A 12,037-nucleotide genomic window follows, 5' to 3' on the forward strand; every position below is an offset into this window, starting at 1 on the left:
ACAGTGCGATGCTTTCCACTTTGTTCGACGCGTTTTGCGCAGTAAGTTGTCCCGCAGGAGCTTAGATTCATTAAAATTCCTTCCCATCTCCTAATGTCATCTAGTTTTAGCAGCGCAGTGACGACTCACATCATTTGTCAGGAATGCAAAATACTTGTAAAGAAACCCAGCCCCAATCATCAAAAAGCACCGAAAGTGATGGCTTTTGAATCAGTCAAACAGTCAGTAAATTGTCATATTTCATATTCCAAACAACGAGGCGTAATGATAGTGCACTATACGTTAAAAATGATATTAAGTAGTAGCACAAGAATATGCAAAGATTTAGTTGAATTGAAGCAGTTTAAACAAGACAAGATACTAGAGACTGTACTGAATTTTGCGGACCAAGTAGTTTCCTTAATCACAAAAGCATATAAAATATGGTCCATCGGGATCATCCGGTATTAATAATTATATTCCCAATGAATTGACTTAATTTTGGGAGTCCTCAAATCGGTTCGGGACTTCCTTTGCAGCAGTTCCAAACCGTTTATTGCATTTGTAATTAATCAACCGTTAACGACACTTACAGAAACAAAGCTTGATTTAGAGGTGACAAAGAAAAATGCAACACGATAACGTCTCCTGAAAAGTATTACAGTGGCATGAAGAAGCTGGAATGATGAAGATTTCGAGTATGTCGCGTACACATTGCACTGACCAGTGTGCCTTCTCCATTAAATCACTAGTAAAGCCACTGTTACCCGGGAAGTTCGAACACAGATCCTCAAAAGCCATATGCAGTTTTGTTTATCCCACTTGTTGTAAACAATTTTGCATTCTTTCGAATGCATTTGGCAACCTAATTCAGACGGAGCTGGCTTCGGTCGCAAAAAATAGAGGTAGCATAATTTATGAACCTCGTGTATGCCAAATACGATACCATGAAGAAGTGCCGTGAAGTATCGGTGCCACTAAGCAAGTACGCATATCACCGATACTGCACGACATTCAAACTCTGCCAGAACCACTTAATAATAATACCGTTATCTTTGTGGTGAAGTTAAGCAAAACTGATGTTCATAGGTCACACCGGAGACCAAGTTACATTTGAAGGGATGTCTGACGGGTGATTGCGCAGTATAACAGGAAAGTCCTACGGATTTAAGAAACATCACTTTTCCGAAATTGCCACATTGGTTTTACCGTACAAAAGCATAATTCTGACAAACGAAGAGTGCATTTTCTTCAGAATAAAGTTCATGAAAGACTTGCTAAACAATTGGCAGATTGCTGCCAGTTGCTTCCTGGAATGGGGCCTTTAAACCCAGGTTACCTGTCCATCCGAGGCAGATGACAAAACGGTGTGTGCTGATAACTGGTTGACAAAAAATCCCACTGGCCAACATTATGAAAAATCACATTTATCGCTTTTTCTGGTGGAAGTACTAACACTGTGTGCGAAGATATTCGGAATTTCTCCCAGGCTGTTGCCTAACATTTAGAGGTGTAGCTTTAAGATCTACAGAATCTACACTTGTTTGGGTCACCCTCACCCGCAAGTTGTAATGTTCCTATTTTAAACCGCTGAACTTGAAAACTACAACATATTGAGGGCAGTCGTACACCTTTTTGGACCGTTCTTTGTTCAATAGATATTCCGTCCATGAACCATTCTGCAAGTATAATACCCATAACTTCGGTCACCAGAATATCAGTAGGACATAACAATACAGAAGCTTCCGTTTCTCGATAACATTTGTAAGTGCGTCATTTGAGTTACTGTCGGACTGCCCGCCTCGAGAGCTGTATGTTTTGCATCCAAAGTAGCACGTTCTACACTTCTACTATATCCAACCTAGATTTTGAGTTTTAATTGCCCCGATTAACGCCAAACTTTATTGTATATATGGTGATCAATAAACGAACCAATCCAAGTAAAGTTCCAAACTTTGTCATATTCAATCACTGTTCCAATCTACCTATGCAAACGTGAACAAGAAGTACCAATCAAACAGCATGCTTTCCATAAGTGTCATGCACAGAGGGAACGGAGCACCATGAATCAGATAACTGACGTACGATTTCCACTAGAATGATCTACTGAAGGGAACCAGGCGTTTCCGGATCCCTACGGAATGTAAACTGTCGACCATGGCTCTGTTTTAGTGTGCAGCGCTATTATTCGCGGGAATCTCATTGTTCTGCTTGTCCATACGTGCGGCTTGGAGTCAGTTTTTTGTACGCTGATTTGCATTATGTCTGGTGTGTTTATGAGTAAAAAAATGTAAACGATATCTTTTTATTTCGAGTAATCATCAATGCGCCCAAAATTCGTTCGCGTTGCGTATAGCGGCTCTTCGAGAGCAACGTTATTTAGGAGGGTACGCCAGGCGGTTGCAGCAGGCGGCTGTTTTTGTTGCCCAACAGATGAATGCGTCCACAATGTCTTTGGTTCAACCTCTGATGGAAAGATTCATAATTAATCAGATGATGGGTTCCAGATATGCCACATTCGACTGTCCCAGGGGGTAAACTGAGCGACACGTTATAACCCTGTTCACCGGCGGTTTCCGCAATCCCTGTTATCGGTACCTTGGTGCAGGAAGGCCATTCACCACTGCTGTCCCTTGAGAACCTTTCAGTTACTACAGACAACTCAGCTTTTTGCCGCAAGCTAGCTCACTAAGAGTCGTTGAAGGGATCATCCGTATGTTGTGCTTACATTTATATTGCTTTTCAACAGTATCCTTTTTAAACCATTCGCAACCGCGTAAGAATATTTTAACAGCTGTTAGTCGGATGGCGCGAAGGCTGAACCCACTTTTATCCTGTTTCGCCGTTGCGTTGGACAAACTAAGGTACATTTTCCCGTCTCTTCCGAAGGATCCACTGACCGTAATGAAAATTCCCCGTCGCTGCTGCGTGCGTCAGAAGGCCGGTGGGATATACATCCAGTTTGAGCAGAAAGCAAGTTCGCTGAGGCAGCTCCGTGACATGCATTCTGGGATGACAAATGTCGATATTCAAACGAGCGTTGATGGTATTCGGGCCTACAATAACTCGCGTACCGAGGTTTGTTCTATACTCCCCGCGTACTTTCATCTTTATTCGGTCAGCCTTTTGGAATATACTGTGTTAGGAACAAGCCAAATGATGCTCATCAGCTGATGTCTGACACAGTCACTGAGCCGACGGACGTTTTGGTGAACGGTGTCTTCGGGGTGTACCACATTCACACCGGCCGTCTTGTAGGTATTATTTGCGACATTTCTGAAGTAGTGAAGGGACACAGGATATCTTAGCTGTGATTACTGCACATTAAAGGGTGTGCACAATGGCATGTGAATGACTTTTTCCTAGCTGACAGCCCCCTTAAGTCGTGATTCTGATTTCCGAACCCGAAAGCACCATACGGTTCCCAGTTCAATGGAGGACCTGAATATCCCCATGAATGACGGTTTCCCAACAGATTATGTGCGCAGTGTGTCTTGGTTTCGTGTGGAAATTCGTCATTTTACTCAGAGAAATGCCACTCGGACACTGGGTTAGGCTTTCTTTGGAGTCCTGGAACCTATTGAATTGAGCAAACCTACTAAACTGAGCAAAAGATTGTGGTCCTAAGCGCAGATTTCCAGCATAAATGTCGAGATGTGATAGGCTTGGGTCGGTGGAATGCTTTCAAGCTACGACAGTTCCTTCTGCACATAGAACCCGCTGTTTTACGAGATATTTCACATCCTGACGTTTACAAATGCTTCTGTAAAGACTTTTATGGGGGTGTTCAACTTTCTTCACAACACTACGCTGATTTTTTAATTGACGTTTCCAAGGTTTGTGTTGCAAAATTTGCTGCTATTTTTGGACCGAATCATTTATTCCACAATATACACTCGTTCTCCTATTTGCTTAATTTTGTCAAGCCCTACGGTTATTTGGATTGTTGTTCCTGTTTCCTCTATGAATCAGAGCTAGGGCATTTAAAGTATTACATATATGGGCCGAAACCACTGGCTGTTCAGCTGTACCGCCGACTGGCCGAAAAGGGACTACTTTGGGGGTGATGTGGGTTTGCCACTGAGGACGACAGCTGCAAGAGGATGTCACAGGTTTGTGCACAAGGTTTTCGTTTATTCGAAAACTCTCATGACGATTGCATTTTGCTTGACGGTGAACCCGCTGTCATTGTAGATTTTTCTACAACATTAGTGAGCGTCAGACATTCGAAACACTTCTCCCATTTTACATTCGCGTAGTGAAATCAACGGATGCTTTATGTTCTCATCTTTGCATACTCCTACTGATTATTGAATAATCTTGCGGCTGGTATCCGGCAAATGTTTGCCGCTTGTATTACGCAATATTTTATTAAACAAATACGTATACTTGAGTTGGTGTTGTGTTGTTTCTTCAAAGCTTTCATGTGCATGTGTGAAATCTTTTCTGGAATCTCGTGTTTGGAACATGTATTCAGACATGTAAGCTGTTCTGATTTTCGAGGACAACTCTATTGGCATAGTGCAGGAATCGTGGTTCGTACCACCTGATTCAGTCCTTTGGCTCTCGTGCACAACAACATCATTTCATGTGCTAACCTGCTCAGGGTAACCCTGCCAAAGTGTCCGTTGAAGTCGTGCACTTACAAAATGTTCCGACGTTGCAGTAAGTTCATGTTCATTGTAATATATTTTAGACAATTTTGCTGATCCATTGACTGCCCAGCTGGAAGCCCTAGACTCGAGCATACTTCCTCCGCGGAGCGGCAGGAGGAGTGGGCTCGCACGGGAGTCTGAGCGCATTTATAACAGGAGACCGAAACTAGCCAAACATGGAGAAATAACCACTAATTTTGTGGCATCAAAAGTATTATCCTTGCTTTTGACGACATTTCGCTAATTAACCACGCTTTAATTGTCCAACATTTATTTAATCGGGCGCGGCACGTTCGGAATCTACTCCTTTTTCGTAGCGGAATTTTTCGCTGTCCAATCCATTTACAAAGCCCATACGTGTTATTTAGTGATTTCCCCCTTTTGCGTAACTTTGTGTGATAAAATCTGTCAGTTTGCACTCACTTCCTGCGGTGCACTTAATCCCAATCATGACCCGGATCAGTACAGGCTGCTTTCCACAGCCATCGATAGACCACAACAGATGTGAAAGAAATGAGTGCCATTCGTACGTACGACTTGGTATGCAATGCCACATCTGCAAGACTTGGTGACATTTTAAATGCACAGATTTAAGGGACGACCGGGTAGGCCAACTGGCTACCTATCCTGACCCATTTGTTTGCGCCAGCTGTCTCCACTTTAGGGGTGAAATGCATCCCGTAACCAAAAACAAAACCACCAAAAATGAATCAAGTCCCCACTGCTTAATTGGAAAGACTAGTAGGAATTTTCCGCTTTAATCTGGATACTTGACGCAAACCTAGCGCTTCTTTCTAAAGCTCTGAAGGACCAGCACAAAAACCGCGGCGACCCGGGGCAAAGCTGATAATGGACTTTCTTCCCTCATCCGCTGGTTACGAAGAAGATCACCCAGATCTCTTTTACGGCAGTGAAGACCGCCACGGCGTCCTAAGTGGGCTGGCGCAAGGAGGAGAGCAGGCTGATCTTCTTAATGTCATTCTTCCGAATATTCACGCCTATGAAGCAGACATGGTCGCTTCTTGGCGGTTTCCTCATACAGCCTGACCACGAATCACTTCACGCAGATTGGTTACGCCAGAAGAAAAACAGGCAAACACTTGGGCTTCGAGTTTATCCTTCACCACATCGGCAATACAAAAGATCCTGCAGCGAAATTTCAGCATTTAACAGGCCTATCTAATGATCAGGCATACATATCAGAATCGCCCTCTAGACGAGTGAAAGCTGGGACATGGCATTTCTAGAGGAATGGGGCAGATCAATTTTCTGCTTGGTGCCGGGTAATTTGGCCCGAAGCTCGTGGCCAAAGCGAATTTTGCTCCTAAATACACGCCGACGCAACCAAGTGAGACTCTGGATTGCAGTTTCTACTCGCCCACTGCAGACCCTTCAACTATAAGAAGCAGCGATGCTAGGGCGGAGGCAGACCCCACGTGGACGCTGCGCCTAAAGTGCACAGAGCGATCACCGCTAATTTTCATAACAGACGATAAAGGCGCAACAGTGAATTACCTACCGAAGTCGACTTCTGAGCTCGACTATGTCAGACGTGCGGAGACCAGCAGCGAAGCCTACCGAAGAATCAACCATGAGCGTTGACCTCGAAATCGAGGAACGCTGCGAGAACCTTACAACCAGTGATTATATGAAACTGTCTGTCTCCAGCTCCACTCCATCAAAAATGGCCTCGTTGAGTGTGGACGAGCGGCTACAAGTAACAGCGGTCGAAAAGTTTGCCTACGGTGGAGGGAAACTACGTCCCTCAAAGGTAAAAGGTATGCGCAAACTGGGCTTCGGCGGCGCTAAAAGTCTTCAGATAGAAAACAGCTTTCAGATCCATCAAGACAGGAAGCGTGTAAGTATACCTCAGAGGCTTCTTCAAATCTTTGACCTCAAACCCTGCGTACAGCTATTAAATCTGCACCCTTCTGTGGTTGCACAACTCTCTCGTCTCCAACTTCGGAGGCAGTAGAGACGCTGTTGAAATGCTTATCCACAAACTACCTCGGGCTTTTCAAGAAGATTTGCGATGGGAAGCAGTCAGTAATACTAATACTACTACTAATAATGATAATAATGTTTATTCCCAACTTTTGGGTGGCGTACCGTCCGCCATGATCATAGTTTTACAGTCAGAATGGAGCATGACTGAGGGATTTGTGGGGGTGCGGATTGCACAGAAAGAGGACAATGTCACAAACAGTGGGGACGCCCGATGATATAGCAGTAATAGGCTATTTCCCAACTTGTTGGGAAAAATGGGCATGAGGTTCGACTAGATCAAAGACAGTCAGATGGCATGAACTAAAACTGAAAACCATTGCTGACCATGAGTGACCTTGGGTGGTTAGGTAAATGGCCGGAGTCACAACGAGCAAAAGTGGAGATGGAGATAGGATAATTCAAATTGGGAGCACGTGACAAGTTTCGTTTCAAAAATGTGGTTTAATCTGAAAGTAGTAGTCCATAGCCGCACTCACAGGAGCTGGGCTCACACCAGATGTCTCTGACGTGGAGATCTCGATAGAGGGCCACCCATTTTCCGAGCCGACTCGAAACGAGAAAAGACTGGTGGGGCTGCCTTATACTTACATGCAGCCATGACTATCCTAAATAACTTATCTGAAACCATTCCTGCACTATTTGCAATGCACTGTGGATTCAAGTCGTACTCTCTTCTTCTCGGCGTAGTCTACCATTGCCGCTCGAGCCCTCCGGAAGTTGATCAATTCCTCATACGAACGCTTGAGCAAGCCCCCATAGCCACCAACTCAACCATCTCCAGAGCCTCCTGGATGGAACTTCGGCGCGTCGAATCAAATGGACTTTTTGTAGCGGCGCTGATTGAAGTCGTTCAACAGAAGGCCTGGACTCAACTTGACGTTGCGCCCATTAGATACCGGGTAGGCCAACTACCATTCTCCTGGATCTGGTCATCACCAACGAATGACACTTCGTTGAGCGGGTAATGATTAGCGCTCCACTGAGACAGCGATCACTGTGTGCTGACCTTTGATTTCATCTGCTACTGGGCCAGAAAACCCGAACCTCAAACGTGGATTCAAAACGCTCGCCGTGTAAACTTTTCAGGGATGCATATCTTCCTTGAACAAGTTAAACAGGACCAGCTTCAGTGGAGGACTCATACAGGACAATTGTCCATAAAGTTCACAAGGCTGACGCGATGTTCGTTTAGTCATATTAAACGCATGCTACCTGCAAGTTGGCGTCTTCTGTATAAGAAGTCACAATTTTTTCAAAAAGCAGACTACGGGAGACAGAAGATGGGCTGGCATGTAAAGGCGTTACTAAGAACAGCCTCTCACCGACATGTTCTTCACGGTGGAGGACACTCATCAACGCTTGCACAGGATCAACCCATTCTGCGCGTCTGGGCCCAACGAGGTCCATTCAAGCATCCTGCAGGAAACGCTGTCCCGACTGGCAAATCTTTTATACATGATAGTTTGTCAGTCGCTTGACAAAGGCAGCCTTTTCCCTGCTTGGGAGGAAGCGATTGTCACGCCAAACTCCAAAACTGCTGATCGACTATCGCCTGGCAGCACAGACCTATAAGCCTCACTAGCGTGCCGTATAAGACGATGAAACGCATTCTGAAGCAAACTATCCTGGATCACACCACTTCCAACAACTTGATATCTCCGGCTCGACACGGACTTCTCTCAAACCGTTCTCGTGTGACAAACACGCTACTGTTTATGGACAACTTAACCCAAGCCAAGGACGGAGGACTTATCGGATGCCATACTTTTTGATTGCTCAATAGAATTCGATAGGGTCCCGCACGTCCCGCTGCTCCGCATACTTGAGTCCTACGGGATTCAAGGGAAAATCGTACACTGGATCAAGGCATTCCTATCAGACAGATAATTCCGAGTGAAAGTAAGCTTGACCTACTCTTCTCCGGCGCCGGCCTCCATTGCAGTTAACGAAGGCTCCGTTCTGGGACCAGTGCTGTTTCTGATCCACGTCAACAACCTTCCAGATTTGCTTGCATGTCCATGTCTACCTTTTGCGGACGACTCGAAATTCTAGGTTTCCAAAGCCACTGCCCTCCAGACGGATAAAGACTCTGCAAAGCAGTGGTCGTTGCACTGGCACCTTCCTCTGAATGACGAAAAGTGCATCCATGTGTCATTTGAAGGAGACAGCGAATGCCTTTTTCATGTATGTTGAGAAAAAACTAGAAACCACCACGAGGATAGAAGCCAAAGGGGATTTGGGTATCTGGGTCTCCTCAAACTTGTCTTTCCTACGACAATACGAGAAATTGGCTCATGAGACATTCGCCGTTTTACGGATGATTCGGCGCAACTTCTGCGGTATTACCCGCATGAACTTCCAAATAGCCCTTGAACGCGCCAATCAGTTCCATCTTTTGCGTTAGCATCAAAATCCCTCCAGACCCCACTCCAGTAGTGACACAACGAGTTTCTACAGTTTCAACATACGCCATGACTATGGGACACCCGACAGCATTTATATTGCTGATTCATCTACTTGATCATCCCACTTTTGCTTTTTATGACACCCGGCTGTGATCCTAACAGTAAATGGCCGGATATGTCTCACCGGTGGTTTCAGACTTTGGTTCACATTGACAAGCCAGATCGTGACGATCCGGTTACCGCACCAGATTCGTTGTTCTAATTCATCATTTCTCGCAACTCGAAGTTTACTCATCATGCACTAAGCAGAATGCTTCTTTTTCGCCCTCTCTCGTTCTGTTTTTACCCTCAACCCTTGAACCTTAACAATCTGATATTATCTTAGCTTAATATATCCCCAAAAGTAAGTTAAACTCCTGGTAGCTGTATATTCTTTCCCACGTCGGCTTAGGCGTGGTCAAGTCAACATCGGATATTACCCACTATTTATGGCATCATTTTTTTTCGTGAAATCCCCGCGATCCCCCATCTATGCTCTTTACTGACTGTAACCATATTTTCATGCTTGACAGTTTGCCACCCAGTAGTTGGGAATAATCATTATTATTAAAAAAAAGAGCTCAAAAGGCCCTCGCCGTCCTACGGATGACTTGGCGCACCTTCTCCGGTTACATCCACACAGATTTCCAAACCCCCTATAAGTCCTTCTTCGGGCTCCTCCTTGAATATGCTAACCAATTTGTCTATTCAGCGCGCGCAAAGTACGTAACCTTCATTGGGCGTGTCCAGTGGGTTGATACGAAAATAGTTGATGGCCCGAAATCTACGGACTATCAAACGCGTCTCGTCGTGTCTAAACTACTTCTCCTGGAGTATTGCCGCCTCCGTACGATCTAATTCCTACTTATGCCCCGTGTGAACAAGGCTTGGCCAATAGTCTTTCCGCAGTTGACCCAGCTGACATGGGACGGGAATATGGTAACAGGAATTTTAAGCTCAGATTGCACATAATCGTTGGGTAAAATTTTTTCTCACTTCGGGTAGTAGCTGCGTGAAAGAAGCTTCCTCCGACGATTATCCATGCTTCATCTCGAGTTCAGTTAAAACACTATTAGACACCTTTTATGCGGGCCCTCACGTCGGCAAGGGTCCTACCCGCGCTGAAAACTTAAATAGCAGTGCTTCACCCTCTTTTGCTTGTTCCATTGATGTGAGCGGCAGCCGTTGAACGGCAAGAGCAAAACCAACCTGGAGAACCAGAGTTGAAGCTTCGGTTATGTGTACCAATCGGTGAAACCATGAACTGTCACTCCGGGCGAGCGATGGTTTTTCAGCTTAGTTCTAGTCCATCGATTTTACTTACCTAGTTGAACCTCACGCCCCATTTTTCTAGCTTTCTTCTGCAGCATATGATTACTTATCAGGCGGTATGCGTGCCCCATTGGTTGTACCTTCTCTTCCGCTGTGCGCTTCCCTATCACGCTCAGGTTGTACCCACCTCATCATGCCATATTTGGTGTGTTGCCCACAACTTTTGAAATACATTTATCATTATAACCGTCAGTAGCGCGTAGTCAATAATGGGTGCACGCAGACATTCGTAATTAAAACTGGTGTTGGATTAATGGGAAAAAGTGTTCAAAAAGTCAGAACACTGTCACGCGGCCCCACTACCAAGATAATGCCGAACCTCCAGTTGCACCCGTGCATCATCGAGGTTTTGTGGTATTCCTGAATTGCTAGCCAGCCTACAGGCCAATGGCTGGCATGCACGGGAAGATACCATGGTCAAACGCAACCAACTGACCCACCTTACAGAACGTATCCAACCACCGCACCAAATTTTCATCAAATGTGCAGGAAACCAAACCTTGAAACAGGCCAGTCATGTGGACTTGGTACTTTGTACAACAACGAACTAGATCACTGAATAGAGCAAGTTGTTGAAAACAGCAATTGGATAAGACAGCGAAATTGGAATGGAGTCTTTCTATGGCGCGGCTGAGTTTAGAACCACAAGTTAATCAGAGGCACAGCGCATTGTCGTGGGAATGTGAGCTGTTATATCTAGCAACGATTGTTTTCTAGGTATCCCGAATCACTTCTACTTTGCCGCAGAAATTTACTCGAACGTCCAGGGTCACTCATGGGCAGAACGGTTTTTCAGGTTAAGTCAACCGGCTTTATAATTGAAACAGTCGAAGCTCAAGCCCCAGTGTTCTGTTTTTTGTTCTCACAGCTACGTTGGCTTTTCAAATAATACGCTAGTCTCATTGGTTGCATTTCCTTACCCCGCTGTGTTATTGCTCGCCGCGTGCAGGCTGTAGCATATATGGCATACACCGTACAAAATGAGAAATAAACCTGCTATTTATATTATCATTATTTCTGAACAACCCCACGACGGACGGCAAGGAAGCGGCAATCGAACAGGGAACGCGCATTGTTGCGACGCACTAATTCTGGTTAGACGAGGAATTGACACAGGTAGGGTCAGGCCGATATAGAGTCGCGGGTAATTTCGATTCAGCTGAAGGACCATGATGGTTTTAATCAAAAACCAACCAGATTAAATGCATGACGACCATACGGGACGTTTTCAGCCACTACTGTTAATGTTTTATGCTTTTAGTCCATGGGAGTGGAATAAATTTTTTTGGAGCCTGTTCACTGTGGTTGAACGCCGATGTGACGGCCATGTCAGAAAAGGTGCTGTGTTATAAAGTAATCATTTCTGCCATAACGTATCCTCACATACTAGTTGATTTGCGTACGCTGCGCGTGATTGTATAATGCAGAGTAGTTCATGCACAATTCTTACGACTGAGGAACGAATAGGTGTAGAGCGAAGCTGAATAAACTCTCCGTTGTCAATTTTGGAGAGGAGTTGGTTGTAAGATTTCCTCGTGAGGATGAGTCGTGCTAACAGAAAGGACAGAAAACGTACTGTAAAGCAAATCGTTGACGCTATGTGGACGGCAAACTGAAAGC

General features: G+C 45.0%; 1 protein-coding gene across 1 annotated transcript; it reads left to right on the forward strand.

Annotated features, from left to right (window-relative positions):
* Nucleotides 1-3,152: 3,152 nt before the first annotated feature.
* T265_11904 (hypothetical protein) lies at nucleotides 3,153-4,046 on the forward strand (the record flags this gene model as incomplete). The annotated part of the gene is made up of 3 exons (XM_009178726.1): nucleotides 3,153-3,233; nucleotides 3,346-3,529; nucleotides 3,613-4,046. 3 exons carry the CDS (start codon nucleotides 3,153-3,155, stop codon nucleotides 4,044-4,046), a joined length of 699 nt encoding a protein of 232 aa, XP_009176990.1.
* Nucleotides 4,047-12,037: the final 7,991 nt, after the last annotated feature.

This window comes from Opisthorchis viverrini, assembly GCF_000715545.1.
Source record: "Opisthorchis viverrini unplaced genomic scaffold opera_v5_636, whole genome shotgun sequence".
Lineage (NCBI taxonomy): Eukaryota > Metazoa > Platyhelminthes > Trematoda > Opisthorchiida > Opisthorchiidae > Opisthorchis > Opisthorchis viverrini.